This window comes from Phascolarctos cinereus, unplaced genomic scaffold, assembly GCF_003287225.1.
Source record: "Phascolarctos cinereus isolate Bilbo 61053 unplaced genomic scaffold, phaCin_HiC Scaffold_3;HRSCAF=262, whole genome shotgun sequence".
In the NCBI taxonomy this organism is placed as follows: Eukaryota; Metazoa; Chordata; class Mammalia; order Diprotodontia; family Phascolarctidae; genus Phascolarctos; species Phascolarctos cinereus.
In genome coordinates this window covers 112639817-112657834 of record NW_027555736.1, presented here as the reverse complement: position 1 = coordinate 112657834, position 18018 = coordinate 112639817, and the positions used below count along the sequence as shown (strand labels likewise).

General features: G+C 38.2%; 1 protein-coding gene across 2 annotated transcripts in view; it reads right to left on the bottom strand.

The window, feature by feature from the left end:
- ADAMTSL3 (ADAMTS like 3) overlaps positions 1 to 18018 on the bottom strand; it is a 567152-nt gene that overhangs the window by 154382 nt on the left and 394752 nt on the right. For both annotated transcript variants that reach the window (XM_020966068.2, XM_020966078.2), the window contains exons 13-15: positions 16168 to 16372; positions 14304 to 14451; positions 9879 to 9966 (exon numbers count right to left, since the gene is read on the bottom strand). In XM_020966068.2, coding sequence (XP_020821727.1) covers positions 9879 to 9966; positions 14304 to 14451; positions 16168 to 16372 — 441 coding nt within the window. The remainder of the gene's footprint in view (positions 1 to 9878; positions 9967 to 14303; positions 14452 to 16167; positions 16373 to 18018) is intronic.

Genomic DNA, 18018 nt, shown 5'->3' with positions numbered 1-18018 from the left:
GCATATATATGTATGTATATTATATAACTTCAAAATTTGCAAAGTATTTTGCATATATTATCTCATTTGAATCTCATAACAACCCTATGAGGTAGGTGCTATTATTATCCCCTTTGAAGAGATGAAAAAACTGAGACACAGACAAGCAAACTTACTTGCCCAAGGTCAAAAATCTAGTCAGTTTCAGGCTTCCTGATTCCAAGTCCAGCACTCTATCCACCATGCCATCTAGTTCCTCATATGGAGGAGTATAGCTTTTTCCTTCTTATGACTAGAGGTAGCAGGGTCATTAGAGTTGAGAGATGAAAAGGTCTCAGAGTTCATCTAGTCCAACTGCTTTATTTCACAGATGAAGGAACTGAGGATTGGAAAGGTTAAGTGAGGTTTGATCAAGGCCACATAGATAATCAATTGCAGAACAGTTATTTCAACCCAGATTTGCCCTGTCCAGGGCTTTTCCCACTACATTAACATGGCTTTCTAGCAAAGATGCTGAATCTTTAAAGGACCAAACAGAATGGCTGCTCTGCTTGCTTATATGCATAAGAGGAAAAGGGAAAAAAAGGCAAGAAAGTTTAGGTGACTTTCAACAGAAAAATCTCAAGAGGTAAAGCAGTACCTGAGGGCACAGAAACCTCAATCAGACCTGAATTTTATTACTTATGTACTCTTCAGGGTGGGAAAGGACCTGAGAGTTTGAGGTCTTCAAGCTCAACTCTTTAATTTTTCATATGCACAGACTGAGGCTAGGGAGGAGAGAATGACTTGCCTACAGTCACACAGCTAGTCTGGAGTAGGGCTGAGTCTACTTTAGAATCTAGGTCCTGATGCAATTTAGAGATCTTTTTACTGCCTAATAATTAAAAGAAATGATGTCTATAAAAGTGTTTTGGCTCTCCTAAGAAATAAATGTTTATGGAGCCAACTTGGTACAGGAGAAAGTGCCTTGAACTTGGGAGTCAGAAGGCCTACCTTTGAGTCCCACCAAAGTACAGTGCTTTGTACATAGTAAGGGCTTAATAAATGATTCCTTTATTCAGTCAGTCCTGTTACCACCGTTTACCAGCTGTGAGAAAGTGGCCAAGCCATTTAACCCCTAAAGATTTCCTTCTCTGTAAAACGAGAAGAGAAACATTACAGCAGAGTGGACAGAGGATAAATCTTGCAATCAGAAAGACTTAAATTCTAATCCTAACTTGGACACATAATAAATGAGCTACCCAAGGCTTAGCACAGTGCTTCACACACAGAATGCACTTATTAAATACTAGTTGACTGACCCTGGACAAGTCACTAAATTTCTCCATCAGTCAGTCCTCTAATTACAGTAGGTTGAGGAAGTTTTCACTCAAGGAGCTCTGTCTGCTAATAAAGCCACAGGCCTAGATACCATACTCTTCAACTAAAATTAGTATTCACACTCCAATTAGTAGTCAGATTACAGACTTCATAGAGCTCACAGAATCAAATGAGTTATGTGTTCAAAAGTTCTTCTAAAAATTAAAGTCCTTCTTCTCAGCAGTAGCAAAGAATTGGAAACAAAACAGATGCCATAATCTGGGAAATGTTTAAATGAATTGTGGTACATGAATGCAACAGAATATTACAATGCCATAAGAAATGATGAATATGATAAAAATAGAGAAGTATGAGAAGACACAATCAGATACAAAGGGAAGTAAGCAGAATCAGGAAAGTGATGTACACGATGACTGCCAATCAAGTAAATTCCATTAACCAATACGTGTTTATTAAATGCCTACTATGAGCCAGTCACTGTGTGAGGCACTGGCTATACAGTATAAAATAAAATGAAACCATCCATATCTTCAAGGATTATAAAAACATAAATACAAAGCAGAACAAAAAACTGAAACTGAATGCTGTGAAAAATTTTGTGATTGAACTTTGCCCTAAAGAAGAGATATGACAAAGTACCTCCCCTGTTTCTTTGCAGAGTTAAGGGATAGAGCTGTGGAATATTGCATGCTAATGTCAGACCTTTTTAATGTATTTGTTAGTTTTTATGAATTGATTTTTTTTCTCTTTTTGTTCTTTATTATAAGAGATGTTTACGTCAGTGGGAAGAATATATTGGGAAATATGGGTGACATAAAAACCAAATATATCCATCAAATTAAATTAAAATTCCATATAAATGTAAGAGATTATTATAGAATTATTTTGAGTCACACAAAGACTTGACTAACTGTGAACTTACTGAGTTATTGGGACTTTCCTTGGATGGGACGATATTCATTTTCTCATCTTAAAGATGTGAAACTGGGCTATATATTTTTTTTAATTAAAAGGCAAGGGAGAGCAGCACAAAAGGATGGCATGAATGCCAGCTAGAGCTGTGCCATCTCACAAATGGACATGGTCTGTTTTGGCAATACCTGATCTTTCTACACTGACATCCATCAGTCTAGTACTTTAGGCTACTTCTCACTAGAGGGATAACCTTTGGATGTACTCATCAGTCTGGTAGCTGCCTGTAGAATTGTGTAACATCTGTGGGGCAGGACATCTCTTGTATAAGTAAATAGAGGTATTATGATTTTTAATAATCTTTACTTACTAATGCAGCAAGATTTATCTTCCCGAGTTCAAGTCTGGCCTTGGGTACTCAGTACTTGAGTGACAGTGGGCAAATCACTTAAACCTGTTTGCCTCAGTTTCCTCATCTGTAAAATTAGCTGGAGAAGGAAATGGCAAACCACTTCAGCATCTTTGCCAAGAAAACCCTAAATACAGTCACAAAGAGTTAGACATGACTGAAATGACTCAATGACAACTAATACTTTTATGTCTAAACAAGGATAGTGAACAAGAAAAAAAATAAAATGCCTCAATGAAAGGCTCAGGAAAAGGGTCCTTTAAGGATAAATAACACTCAGAAAGCTTCCTTACTTCAAAATATATGTGTTAAAAATGTTTGAAGAAAATAATAATAAAAAGAAAGATGTGGGAGCTAGGAGCCAGTTGCAACATATAACTAATAAGGAACTAGCAAGAGCAGGGGTAACCAGTGTCATTAATAAATTATATAACAGGAAGGGAAGATGGGTGTGTCCCATGGCAAGGGTGAAAGGTGACAAGTAGACTGCCAGCATGCTCCACTGGTATGCTCTTGATATCAAAAGAAATTGAGAAAGACCTCCAGTGTGCTGGGGGAATCCCTGTGGCCAGCTAAAGGAGTGGACATAACTTATACAGGATGGGCAAGCCAAATCAATGAGATCCCAGATTCTCCTGAATATCTGAGTATCCAGTTATGGAATCCTAAGAGCCAGAAGGAATTTTAGAGGTAATCTATGACAACCTCCCACAAATCCGGAATAACACGTCAGTGCTTTCAATGCAGCAGACCTCTCGATATGAGGAAACATCTTGTTCCATAGTTGAACAGCAACAGATGTTAGAAAGTTCTTTCTTATATTATTCTGAAATCTCTTTCCTTAGAAGTCTTGATCACATGTCTTAATTCTGCCCTCAAGAGCAAAAATCCCTTTCGTACTTGAAAGCCCTTCAAAACATGTTCAATTTGGGAAAAATGCACATGGGGAAAAATACAGTACCCTAAAGACAGAGAAGAGCCTACTTATCAAAGTTGGAACAGCTCATCTTCCATATGTGACAGAATCCAGATTAAAAATAATCATGACAGGTTGGAACCACGGGCAGAAATTAGTGAAATGAAACTGAACAGCAACAAACATAGGTTTTGTATTTAGGTTTTTTTTTTTTAAAAAGTCAATTACATAAATACAAGATAGAAAAAACCTACCTTGGCAGCTGATCATGTGGAAAAGACTTAGGAATTTTAGCTGACAGCAAGTTAAACACAAGCTGTCAGGGTGATGTGGCTTTTAAAAAAGCTAATCCAATTTTAGGTACATGAATAGCATTAATGTCTAGATACCTGAAGTAGTGATCCCACTGTACTTTATGCTGATGAGGCCACACCTAAAGAGCAATGTCCAATTTATCCATTTAAAACAACCCCTGAGTAAACCACACTCACATCATTTAAAGAGGGGCAAGAGAACAGTTGGGAAATTTCCTAGCACTTTCAATGATCCCAAGCAACAACTTGAAAAATTTAAAAACACTAATATACTCCTGGCAGTGCTACATCATTAAACATAACAATTTCCAAAGAATAAAAATTGTGGATCGACCCAAAGGGGAATGAAATGGTATATGGGAGGATAAAGCTGGTTACAATATCGCCAATGATAACAGGAACATGAGAAGAGGCTAAGAGGCTTGATACTAGGAAAAATTTGGTAAAAATTAGAGTTATCCAAAAGTAGGATGGGCTGATTGGGAAGTGGGCTAACCCTCGCTAGAGCTGTTCCAATGAAGGTCTGATGAACACTTTTGGTGGATATTGGAGAGGGAAAAATTGTACAGGTATAAGTTGTTCTAGATGCCTTTGAGGTTACTTCTAACTCTGAGATTCTGTGACAAAATAGGATAGGAATATATTATTCAGCATATGTATGATGAGAAAAGGAGGCAAGATGTCTTCAATGAGAGCAAGGTATGACATACAGTCTGTGTGCTACACTAGTAGCCCTGCAAATGTTAGCAAGCATAAAGGAAGGCCTTTATTACATGGAATAGATTTTCTGTAAAGGATTTTTGGGGCAGCTGGGTGGTGTAGTGGATAGAGCACCAGACTTGGAGTCAGGAAGACTCATCTTCCTGAGTTCAAATCTAGCCTCAGATACCAACTAGCTATGTGATCCTGGGCAAGTCACTTAACTGTTTGCCTCAGTTTCCTCATCTGTAAAATGAGCTGGAGAAGGAAACAGCAAACCACTTCAGAATCTCTGCAAGAAAACCCCAAATGGCATCACAAAGAGTCAGATATGACTGAAAATAACTAAACAACAACAACAAAAGGATTTATTAGAAGGCATGGACAAGAATCTCCAAGGATAAGATGATGCGGATGGGTTGCAATATATACTGATGGAGCATAACAGCAATAATAACAATGGCTAACATTTCTATAGCACTTTTCAGTTTTGCAAAGCATTTTGTAAATATTTTGCAACAACCCTGGGAAATCGGTGTTATTATTATCCCAATTTTATAGATGAAGAAACCAAGGCAGACAAAGGTTAAGTGACTTGCCCAGGTTACACAGCTAGCAAGTAAATGAGGTTGGATTTGAACTCAAATCTTTCTGACTCCAGGTCCAGTGCTCTATCTACTGTACCAGCTAACTGTGACTAACATAAAAAAGAAGCATTACAAAATTAGAGTTTACATCAGATTGCTGCAGTTCATTTCTCTATCCATGTAACTCTAGAACACCCCAGGATGAACTTTTCAATGTGGCTTCCTGTCTCCTTCATGTAGAAATTGCTTTAACAATCTCTCTGAAAAGTGACTGGAGCTTCTGCTCCAATTCCTCCAGTGGGGGAAAACCCACTCCCTCCCAGGGAAGTCCATTATGCTTAGAGCTCCATGTTGGGCAACTGGCTCTTAAATCAAGCACAAAGTCTTTGCAACTTGAGAGAATTAGAGAAACTCAGAGGTGGAAAAGACCAGAGGATTATAGCTCTAAGAGTTGTAAGGAACCCCAGAGATGATTTAGTGCAACTTCTTCTTGTTACAGATGAGGAAAGTGAAGCCCAGAGAGGGTGAGGACCTTAGAAGCTCTCTAGAGAGTTCAATTTATTCCCTTTTACAATACACTCCCAAAGTGGTTATTCAGCCTGGACTTAAAAGATTTCCCAGGAGGGGAAATCTATTTTCTACCAATGAAGCCTAGCCTACTCTTGCAAAACTCTAATTGTCAGGAACTTTGTACTTAAAATCAAGCCTAATTATGACCCTTTGTAACTTCTACTCATTGCTTCTGGTTCTTCCCTCTGGGGCCAAACTGAACAAATGTCTTCCAAATTACAGCCCTTCAAACACTTGCATATAGTTCTCATACTCCTTTTTTTTCCCTTAAAATTAAACATCCCTAATTCCTTCGATTCCAGTGGCGTATGATCGCAAAGTTGTTCCCTATCCTGGCTGCCCTACTCTCCATGCTCTAAAAGGTGACCTGTACACAGTTCTGCAGGTGTGTAAGAGAAAAGGCGTATGACTTTTCTGCTCTTGGACAGTACTCTCCCAATGTGGCCCAACATGCGCTGGCTTCTTTAGCTGCCATGTTGTTCTGTTGGTTCATTTTGAGTGAACAAGTTCTCATCTTGTACTTTTGATGTTAATTTTTTGAATCCAAGTAAAAGACTTTACATTTATCCATCTAATTCAATTTGGCCTAACATCCTAGTCTGCCAAGATCTTTTAGGCAATCCAGTTTGATCATCTGAATGTTAGCTATTGCTCCTACTTTTGGGTTATCTGAAAAATGTGATTAAGTATATGACTTATGCTTTTAATCAAACTTAATGATAAAATATCTTAAACATGCAGCATAAGACCAAGTACATATCCTCATGACATCCCACTACAGTCCTTCCAAATAAGACATGGAACCATTAATGACTATTATTTTAAAGAGATTCTAAGACATTTATTAACATTCATTTGAGGTCTGTGATTCAACCAGTTATGAATGCAACATATACTGTTATCTAGCCCACATCTCCATTATTTCTACTCTTTTCTCCCAGCTCTGTCCTCTAAAACTAATAGAACAAATCTAATTCCTTCTCCTTCTACATGACATCCCTCTCAAGTACCTGAAGGTAAATGATCATGTCCTTGAGCCCCTAATCCTCTTATCCAAGCTAACATCCCTAGTTCCCTCAGTTGATTATAATGTGGTCTGGTCTCTAGTTCTATTTCCTACAATGTGGTATAAAATGCTACTCACAACTGATGTGGATGAATCAGGAAAAAGAGCACTAGGATTATCTATCACCATCTTTGTTCTGGATGCTGTCTTATTTAATGTAGATTAGGACTGGATTAGTTTTTTTTTTTTTATCTCTCATGTCACACTGTTAATTTATATATTGAGCATGTAATCCACAGGATTTCCAAGATTTTTGCACATAAGTGATTATCCCTAAGAAGACAGAATTTTAAGCATTGTTTCACTTGTAGAGAAATCAAGATATGGTTTCTGTCTGTGTAACACAAAATATTTACCATTACTCATTTTTTCTTAATATAGTAACAGTTTACATGTTAAATAGCCAATAGCTAGCATTTATATAGAGCTTTAAGGTTTGCAAAGCACTTTACATATATTTACTCATTTGATCCTCACAAACAACGATGTAAAGCAGGTGCTATTATTATCCTCATTTTACAGATGAGGTAACTGAGGCACAGAGAGACTGACTTGTCCAGGGTCATACAGATAGGGGAAGATTTGAACTCAGGTCTTCCTTACTCCAATCTCTGTGCTCTATCCACTGTATCACCTAGGTATCTATAATCATCACAGGTTTGATCTAACATGGTCATTAACATGGAGGCTAGGTGGCACAGTGGAGAGAGCACTAGGCCTGCTTGAATTCAAATTTGACCTCACATGCTTACTAGCTAGGAGACTCTGGGTAAGTCACTTAAACTTCTGTCTGCCTCAGTTTCCTCAACTGTAAAATGGGGATAATAATAGCACCTACATCCCAGGGTTACTATATATGAGATGATATCTATAAAGTGCTTAGCATAGTACCTGGCATGTAAAAGACACTTAATAAATGCTTGTTTCTCACAGTGGATAGAGCACCGGCCCTGAAGTCAGGAGGATCTGAGTTCAAATCTGGCCTCAGACCAAACACTTGACACTTACTAGCTGTGTGACCCTGGGAAAGTCACTTAACCCCAGCTGCCTAAAAAAAATGCTTGTTTCCTTCCTTTCTTCCTTCCTTCCTTCCTTCCTTCCTTCCTTCCTTCCTTCCTTCCTTCCTTCCTTCCTTCCTTCCTTCCTTTGTTCCATCCTAAGATCACTCTGATAAGTCAGTGGATTCATAATCACATTGGCATCAGTATTCCCTCCAGCAGGACTGATCATAATCCACCTATGTCTTCTTTCTGTAAATCTTCCTTTAAGGTTCTACTTAAAGCACTGGAGGCCTTCTTCTGGTTCTTTTAATATTTTGGGGATAGCAATACAACATTTAGGCTCTATTGTTATCAGGCCCCTAAATGGTCTCCATCCTTTTCTGGTCTTTTACTTCTTCTCACACGTAAATTATCAACAGTTATGCTATAGCTTATTTATGTCTACCATATGTCTTGACATTCCTCTTTGAATAACCTGTACATATAATTCTTCTGATAGCATAATATTCTAAGATTTACAGCCACACATTCTCACTGACAGAATTTTTTTTGGATTTTTTTTTTTAACTAGGCAATAGGGTTAAATGACTTGCCCAGGGTCACAGAGTTAGTAAGTGTCAAGTGTCCGAGGCTGGATTTGAACTCAGGTCCTCCTGACTACAGGGCTGGTGCTCTATCCACTGCACCACCTAGCTGCCCTGTTACAATTCTTTTTTAAGGGACAATGGGAGAGGTGTTGGTGAGGGTGGGTCTAGACCTGTGTTTTCATTGGTGTAGGGAATTCGTGGTGAGGAAACTCCGTCCACCAATCAATCAATCAATATTTATTAAGCACCGACTATGCGCCAGGCATTGTGCTACGATCTGGGAATACAAAAGGAGGCAATTCAAATTGGCAACAATGCTGTAGATTACAGTCTGAGAGAGTTTGTGAATCATTGAAAACTCTGTACACATAATCCATAAGAAATTAAAAGCTAACCTAATGGGTCACCCGATATAATATTATGTTTCTAGCAAGTAGGGTTGTTCAGAACCCAATATCTCTTTCCATGAGAAGACATCAGAAAAGGATTCTTGTAAAAGTAGGTAATTTTTTGAAAACCTTAAAGTGTTCCTAACAACAACTAGTAGGTGACCTCATCATTCATATTCCCCCCAAAAAGTGGCAATTTATCCCAACCCTTTATTTCTTATTTCTAAACTAGTTCTTTGCCATGAAAAAAAAATATCTCTCCCTTTCCAATTCCTTGGTGATTCATTTTTCCCCTTTTAAATATACTTGTGTGTAAACTTTTTAAAAATCCACACGATTTACATATTTTTTTTAGGTGGAAAGGAGAAGAGTGGGTTTCCCTGTATTGCCCAGGCTAGAAGTTCAGCAGCCTCTTATGGACTCAATTTCACTGCTGATTGGCACAGAGGCCATTAGACATGGTCCATTTGCCCCTCCTTAGGGATGCCAGTGTTCCCATGAGGGGCTCACCATATTGGTGTTGGACTTGGTAGAGACACTTAATTGGCTTTAGTCCTCACTGCAGTTTAGCATGCCTGAGCTCAAACATTCCAATAGCCTTAGCCACCCCAACAGCAGCAAGTACAGCTCTGTGTCACCATGTCTGAACATAATTTTCTAATTTCTCTGTTTATGTGCATACACACCTATCACTCAAAGTACTCAGGTTCAAATTATTTCAGCTTTTTAAATATTTGAATTATAGGGACTATATGACGATCAACCATTACTTTAGTTTAAAACAAAAGAACTGACCTTGGAATGATCAGTTTATTTAAGAAACAGTGGGATTGCCTGAGGCCAAGGAATATATGAGATCTACAAAGTGAACCCAATTTCAACCATAACTTGCCATTTGGACTGCCCTAGGATAAACAAATTTGCCCTCTTCTGTATCCCCTAGACAGATGATACCCAAACAGCATGTCAAAGAGTTGTGAAAAGAGAAGGGTTGACAACAGCTGTGATATCTACTGAGTCTGAAAAGTTCAGATCACTCTTGCAAAAGATTCCCAAATGAGAAAAAACTGATAGAGGCCTATTGAAGGGCTTGGTTCCCTTCTAGGCTCATAAAAGATGATGAACTCACGTTGGTTCTTCTGACGCTGCTGTTCTGGTCTCTTCCAGTTCCTGGGCTTGTTTAAACCAAGGTAATTTGGCTTCCACTGGATTTTTTTCTAGGATAGGAACAATGTTTAGTTATTGTTAATTCATTAAGGATCCATATTAAATATATAGAAGTTTTCTATTAATTTTTTCACCAGAAAAGGTTAAGTGGTATAGACTCAAGTGGTTTCACTTAAACACAGCTCATCAAGTGGTTTCTGGAGTAAAAATTAGCTCCAATTCTATTCAGTTGTATTTTTTTTTTAAAAACAACAAATTAGCAAAACAGGAAAGAAAAGTCTCTGGCCAGTGTTTAGCTGTACTCCCTAAATTACTATTAAATGTCTTCTAAAATGTGATATCAGCTCTTGGTATTGTTTCCAACATTTGCATTTTCAGTTAGTTATTCAGGATCATTTCCCCACTAAAGTCTGATGGGGCATTCACTGTGGTGTATGGAAGATTCTGGATTCTCAACGGCAATACCAGAAGATTGTATGCTTTGGCAAGTGCCACCAAGCTGGAAGAGCTTTGAATATGGGCTCAGCAATGGACTTTGTGTCTGTCATCCAAGGACCAGTTTAGCTAATTTAGAAAGCAAAGGCTCATTTTCCTCACTAGGAGGTTGGCTCCTGAATAATGTTTTTTTTTTTTTAAACAATAGTAACTTACAAAGACCATCTTCTTAGACGAGGTTGTCATACTCACAGCCATGGCTGCAATCAGCCTGCAAAACTCCCAAGTGCAGGGACCCATATTAAAATGCAATTGGGAAATGTTTAATGAAAAAAAATAAGTAAAATTACAACAAAACATAGGTAATGCTAATTTGTGGTTTTCTAAGCCAATATGTAGCCTGTAGAGATCCATTTCTGTTTGAGTTTGACGCTGCTGTAATCTTACACACACAGGGTTTGTGATCTTGTGTAGTTGGTACCATGGAAAGATCACTGGCTCTGAGATCAAAAGACATAGATTCAAACTGTATTTCTGATGCTTGCTATGTTTGTGACTCTGGGCAAGTTATTTAACCTCTCAGTGCCCTAGGCAGCTCTCTAAGACCCTAAGTTGCAAAGAAGGTGCTGACTTGCATTTAGAGAGGATGTTTCCTATATCAATGAGATCATAGGTACAGTCTCTATATGACCCACAATCATCAGGGCAAATTACATGGATGGTGGGGAAGTAGAAGAGGGGGGGACCAAGGAGCTTTTGGGGAGCACAAAGTAAGAAAGTAAGGAACTGTTAGGCATAGGCTTGAATAATGGCATTTAACTTTCCTATAACGTCCCTGACAGCTGATGTCCATCAGCCCTCTGTAGCTGAGGTAGCCTTGAAGAAGAGATCCTTCCCAGGGATACATGGGCAAGTAATTATCTTCTAGTTTCCTGCACCTTTGCAGTCTCTGCTCTATCTCTGGGGGTTCTTTGACTCTTGTCTGGCAAATCAGTTCACACTCCTGGTCTAATCTTCTTGGCTTGACACATAAGTATTCCCCAGCTGATGCTATGGACTGAATCCAGCAAAAGCTTCTCACTCAGATTTGGTAATGCTCCACTCTGCTCCCTTCTTGGTACTTATCACTGGCCCATTTCCTTATTAGTGAACTTCCTGGCAAGACCAGGACTTGGAGGAGCCTTTCTCCACACTAACCCTCTAGTCTAGCTTTGTGTGAGTCTCTCTCTGTCTCTCTCTCTCTCTCTCTCTCTGTCTCTCTCTCTCTCTCTCTCTCTCTCTCTCTCTCTCTCTCTCTCTCTCTCTCTCTCTCTCTCTCTCTCTCTCTCCCTCTCTCTCTCTCTCTCTCTCTCTCTCTCTCTCTCTCTCTCTCTCATACACACACACACACACACACACACACACACACAGACAGACACACACAGACACATACACACGCACCCCACTTAGCATACTGCCCGGCATATAGTAAGTGCTTAATAAACACTACTTGATTGATTGCTATCAGCTTTCTTGTCTATAAAAAGAGGCTCCCAATCTACTTTACATGACTGTTATGAAAGGATTCCAAAAATTAATAGTGAAACCCTTTGAAACATAAAATATCATATCAACATAGGGAAAAAGCATGCTAAAACACATTCTTTGCAACCCTTTTTACATAAAGAATAAAAAGAAGCAAGATCATATGAGGAATAGTTGTTAGAATCAAACTGTCTAGAAAAGAAAAAAAACAACAACACTTAACTGGATTTCTATAAACATTTTAAGGAAAGTGATGGGCAACAGGAAGTAGGGCTTGTTTTATGTTGCTGCAGAGAGTAGAAGTAGGACCAATGTAGAAGTGGGTTTTTAGTACTCAAAGTAATAATTAGGAATGATCAGTGATTCTGAGCTAGAAAGGCCTTCAAGTTCATCTGAGCAATACCCTCGTTTTACAGATGACAAAACTGAGGCCCAAAGATGTTGAGTAATTTGCCCAATGTCACAGAGATAGTTAACTGCAATGATTACACTTGGGTCTTTTGACTCCAAATCCAGGATTCCCCCTACTTCCCCAGAACAGAATAAGTAACCTCCTATGGGACTCAGTTCTCTATCATTAAAAATACTACTAAGTTGATGCCTCTGAAGCATAGTTCTGACCATGTTACTCCTTTTCTCAAAAACTTTCAATAGTTTCGTATTAACTATAAGAGAAATTACAGAATTTACAGAATCCTCAGGATGGTATTGAAAACCCTCCACAATCTGATTCCCACCTACTTTTTTAGTCTTAATTTGTATTACTTTCCTACTGGTATTCTCTTTTCTGGTCACAACAAATGAATGTATTTGGACTGAATGGCAACTAAGATACCATGCAATGTTAAGTTTTTAAAAATTTGTTTAATTATTACAAATATCCCAAGAAAGGAGTTCTGTCATATGCTTCTTTTTTGTCCTCTACAGGATATACTACAGAATCAGAGAATACAAAATCAAAGAATCAGTATATAAAAATGTACTCCTCTTACTATAATGAATTCATTTTTCCTAAATGAGTCAATCATATGTGTATATGTATTTCAAGATGCATCTCAGTTGACATTGCTATTACATTAATTTTAGTATATTAAAAATACTAAGGCTATGAGAACTTGGATCCTCTAATACAAAAACTGATGAATGCTGATGAATTCTCACTAAATGATAAAATCAAAATCTAATCTGAACTAGCCCAACAAGCATTTACAGAGCGCTTACTCTGTGTGAGGCACCGTGCTAAGCACTGAGGATATGAAGACAAAATAAAAAACAGGCCCTATCTACAAGCTTATGTTCTACCGAGGGACACATTATCCAGGCCTGTAAAACTATCCATGACTAATTGAGGTAGCAGAAACACTAACAACCTGGAGCACCATGGAAGGCTTCTTACAGGAGGCAGACCATGAGCTGAGCCTTGACAGAAGCTAGAGATTCTAAGGGGCTGAGGTGAGGATGCAGTGCATTCCAGACATGCAGGAAGGCACTGAGGCCAGGGATGAAATGGTATGTTCAATGAACAATAAACTGGCAACTTTGGCTAGGATTTTTGTATGTGAAGAAGAACAGTTTCAATTAAGCCTGGAAATGGAGGCTGGAGCAAATTGAAAAGGGTTTTAAATGTTAAGCTGAGCAGTATATATCATGTCCTAGAGGCAATAAGGAGCAATTAAAAGCTCCTGAGCAAGAGAATCACATGGCCAGACTTGTGCTTTAGGAAGATCATTCTGGTAGTTACGAAAAGACAGATCAGAGGGAGGAAAGAGTGACTGGAAACCAGGAGCCCAATGAGAAGGCTGCTGCAATAGTCCAGGCAAGAGTGAGGAAGTCTTAAACTAGCACAGTAGTCATGTCAGTGGAGAGAAAGGAAAAGTCATATGGTAAGCTATGAGGAAGAATATGTAAGAGTTAGCAACCGACTGAATATGGGAGAAGAAAGTGTCCAGGATGATCAAGAGATTGTGAACCTAAGTGAGTAGAAGGACAGTAGGACCATAAACAGAAATAGGTGACCTAGGAAGAAGAGAGCATTTGCAGGGAAAGAAGAATCCTGCTTTGGCTGTATGGACTGTGAGATGTCTGTGAAGCATCCATTTGAAGATGTCAAATAGGCATCTGATGATATAGAACTGGGGCTCAAGAGAGAGATTTGGAGTGGATACAGAGATCTGGGAGTCATCTACATAAGAGATTTATAATTGAACTCCTGGGAACTTATGAAATCAACAAGAGAAAGGAAATGGAGAAAAAAAATGGAAGAAGGTCCAGGACAGAATCTTGAGAAACATCTGTGGAAAGGGGACAAGGCAAGGATGATTATCCAGCAAAGGACAGACTGGAAGCGAACCAAAAGTATCTTCGTACAGGACTTGATAAGTCTAGAGAATTACAAGCAAAAAGTAAAAGAAAAAAGAATACAGATTACCTTTTGGTTTATAACATGGGACTGGGATGATACATTCCTCTTTGATGTGTAACTTGAGTTGTGGATTGCAGCCCCCAACATGCTGTCCATTATGGTTGATACAAAGGACAACTCGATATCTTAACCCTCGACCACATGTCACTGTGCACTTCAAGAAAGAAAAGTTACACAAAAACATTAATTTGTAACTTACAAAAGAGAACTAATATCCCTTTAGGATATCCCTGGCCAGGGTTAATCTTTGTCTTTTGAAGGAAGATGTGATTTTTTTTTGGGGGGGGAATAACCAAAAGTCAATCAAAGATAACTCTGACAAATAGTTCAATGATCACTGGCTATTATGATTTTGGATTAAAACAAAGTGTGTCTATGACATGATAAGAGTGACTTTCTTGTAAATTGGTTCTGAAGGTAATTCTCAAGAGGAGATTTAAAAATATCAAGAGGAGTAAGAACATCCACCATTAAAACAATTAACTCCAAGCATATTCATACACAGCCTCCAAGGTATCTACTTTGAAGGACAACTGTCACGTGATTATATAGGTCTCATGTTTATTTAAAAATGAGTTTTAGAGTCATACCTTAAATTTAGTAAATCTTATAGAATAATAATAATTAATGTGATTGATCATTTACTAAAAAATAGCAAATCAAGATAGAAGGCAAGCCCTTATATTTTATAAAGAATTATGATGGTCAATACTTTTAGTGGGTAAAAAAAATCTGCCTGCATCAGAGTTAACCACTTTTATATATAATATGTATTATCTCATTCAAGACACTAAGATATTTAGTAAATTAATATAGTAATTCACCATACAAATACTTAATATAACACAATGAGATATAGGACCTACATTCCATTATGTATTATACTATCAAAAATTAGATATAAAATTATTTAAGAATTGTAAGATTAAGACGAAGGCCTATGGGACATTTTAAAAAATAATGTTCTTCAATTTCTGCTAATCCCAGTAGAGCTTCAACTTTCTGTAGACTCTCCAAAGATTCTGCCAGTGGATATATTAAATTCATTTCAAAGAAGGATTTAATTAATTAAGCTATTTTGTCAATTCATAAGGTCATTTAGAGTCCAAACTTCTCATTTAATGCAAAAGGAGAGTGAGGCTGGGCTTAAGACTTGTTCAAAATTACAAAACATAGAAAATGGAAGAACTGGAATTTGAACCCAAATCCCCTGACTCTAAATACAGCATTCTGTGACTGTACCATCTATGTCAGATTCATTCTTTTCTGTTTATTCCCACTTCTTCCTCCATGGCTCAGGTTTTCAAGACCTCACACGTGAAATATTGTAACGACTCGTCTTGTACAGTGGTACTGGACTTATCTTATAGGAATATAACTTTTATATCTTCACTCCAATAATGAAGAACCTGTTATACCTTCCTGCTGAATACTCAAATATCAACAGTCTGGTTTCATCTTACTTGTCCAGTTTTATTTTCTATTATTTTACAATCCATAATTCTCCTCTAACCAATTTATTCTATCCCAAAAATGTCAGGCTTGTTCCCACAGTCACACTTCTGTGTATTCTGTATCTCCTGCCAATGATACCCTCACCTTTTTAAATCCTCTCCTGGTGCCAATGCATAGTCCTTGTTTCTTCATGCTTAAACTCTGGTCATTCCCAAACCCTACACATCACTTACTGTCTGCACCACCCACATTATGGCACTCAATAGTATCTTGGATTTCAGTTGTTTTTTGCCTCTTCAAGTACACTGTAAGTTATGTGGGAGCAGTGGGCCATGGCTTGATGCTACTTTCAAAGTCCCCATATTATGGAGCCAAAAAAACTGGATATAGGGAGGAAAGAGCCACTCAATCTTACCTGTGACCACTCCATGGCAATCCACTTGGGACAATCAAAGAGGTTACAAGTTTGCATCACCTTGGGCTTGGGGGCATACATGCATTTCCATTCTTCTACTTGCAATATTTCTCCATGCATGGACTCCTCTACACAAACAAAGCTCCGCCTCTGGATCCCTCCACCACAGGACACTGAGCATGCTGTCCAAGGATTATGTTCCCAGCTCGGGAGCAAAAACAATTTAAAAAGAAGACGTTACTTTTAAAAAAAAATACCCCAAGAGTGTAGTTTCAAACTTGAGGCCATCAAGATTAATATTAAGGATCAGAGAAACATATTCCAAGTAGGTCCTTCACTTATTCCCAAGCATATGATGAAATGGAAAGATACATAAATCAGCTTGCTAAAGCCTCTTAAGCCAACTTAGAATGACCATGAGACTGATCCAACTTGTTTCAAAACATGTTCTGGTTTTTAAGTAATAGGATATTCTCAAGACTCCAGGTGCATTTCCTGTAAGTGCTGCCTGACACATTCTAATCAACTCCAAGCATGTCCATAGTTAAATTAAAATTCTAGGTACAAGAATCATCTACCCACAAAAAGTACATCTTGTCTTTTTGCAGGCTCTTTGTTCAACATATTGGTAGGAAAAAATAGAAGATTCAATGAATTTTATAGATCAAGGCATAGAAAACTTCAGTGAGTTTGCTAGGACACTAAGAAGTTAAGTGACTTGGCCAGGGTCAAAGAGTCAGTATGACTCAGATGTAGGCATTTTCCTGTCCCTAAGGCTTGCTGTCTATCCACTATAACACACTGCTTTTCTTGAATTCATATGTATGTAATATATACACACAGAAATATAAACACACACACACACATATAGACATATATGTGCATGTGTATGTATGTCTACTTCTTAGACATTTCTTCCTTTCTGCTTTAAACTCTTGCCCAATTACTCCAGAAAAACTATTTCTCCTCCCATTTCCCTTCATTGAATCTAGTCGTTGTCATTATTGTTGTTGTCAAATCATTTCAGTCATGTCCGACTCTTTGTGACCCCATGTAAGGTTTTCTTGGCACAGATAATGGAGTGGTTTACTATTTCCTTCTCCAGCTCATTTTACAGCTGAGGAAACTGAGGCCAATAGAGCTAAGTGACTTGCCCAAGGCCATACAGCTAGTAAGTGTCTGAGGCCAGATTTGAACTCAGGTCCTCCTGACTTCAGGGCCAGCACTCTATCCACTGCACCACCTCGATGTTTAATTGCATCTATAAGCCCCACCCCACCCTCCATCAGTGTTGATAAGTGTAATAGTATTAACGATGCACTAGCACCAATATTCGTGAAAATGGCATCACTTTTAATGAAAATGAAAAAGAATGAAAAGTCTTTATGGAACAGCTACTGTATTTGAAGTAGTGTACTAGTCATCCTCAGTAGACTCAAGTAATTATTCTTTCTCTCATACTTAGTTCTCATTCACTTAATTTATCTATTTAGTTTGCTTTGAAACAGACACTATGTTGCAAGCAGACACCCATTATAGGCTAGTTCTCTAACCCTAAAAGGGACCTTAGCAAGCACTGAGCCTAATCGTTTTATTTTATGGACAAGGAAAGTGAGGCCCAGCAGGCAGTGACTTATCTATGGTTAGTGGCACAGCTGAGATCTGAACCTAAGCCCCCCAATTTCATGAAGTGAAATCTAGCGCTCTAAGGGTAATGCACATGATTCCTCTATCTCAAAGCAATCACCTCGTGGCTTTTAGTTGCATAGTTTCAGTCTCAAAAGGAAATCACAAATTCGATTTCAAAACCATCATTGAGATGTGTTAGGACTTCATCTATGATGGAAATCT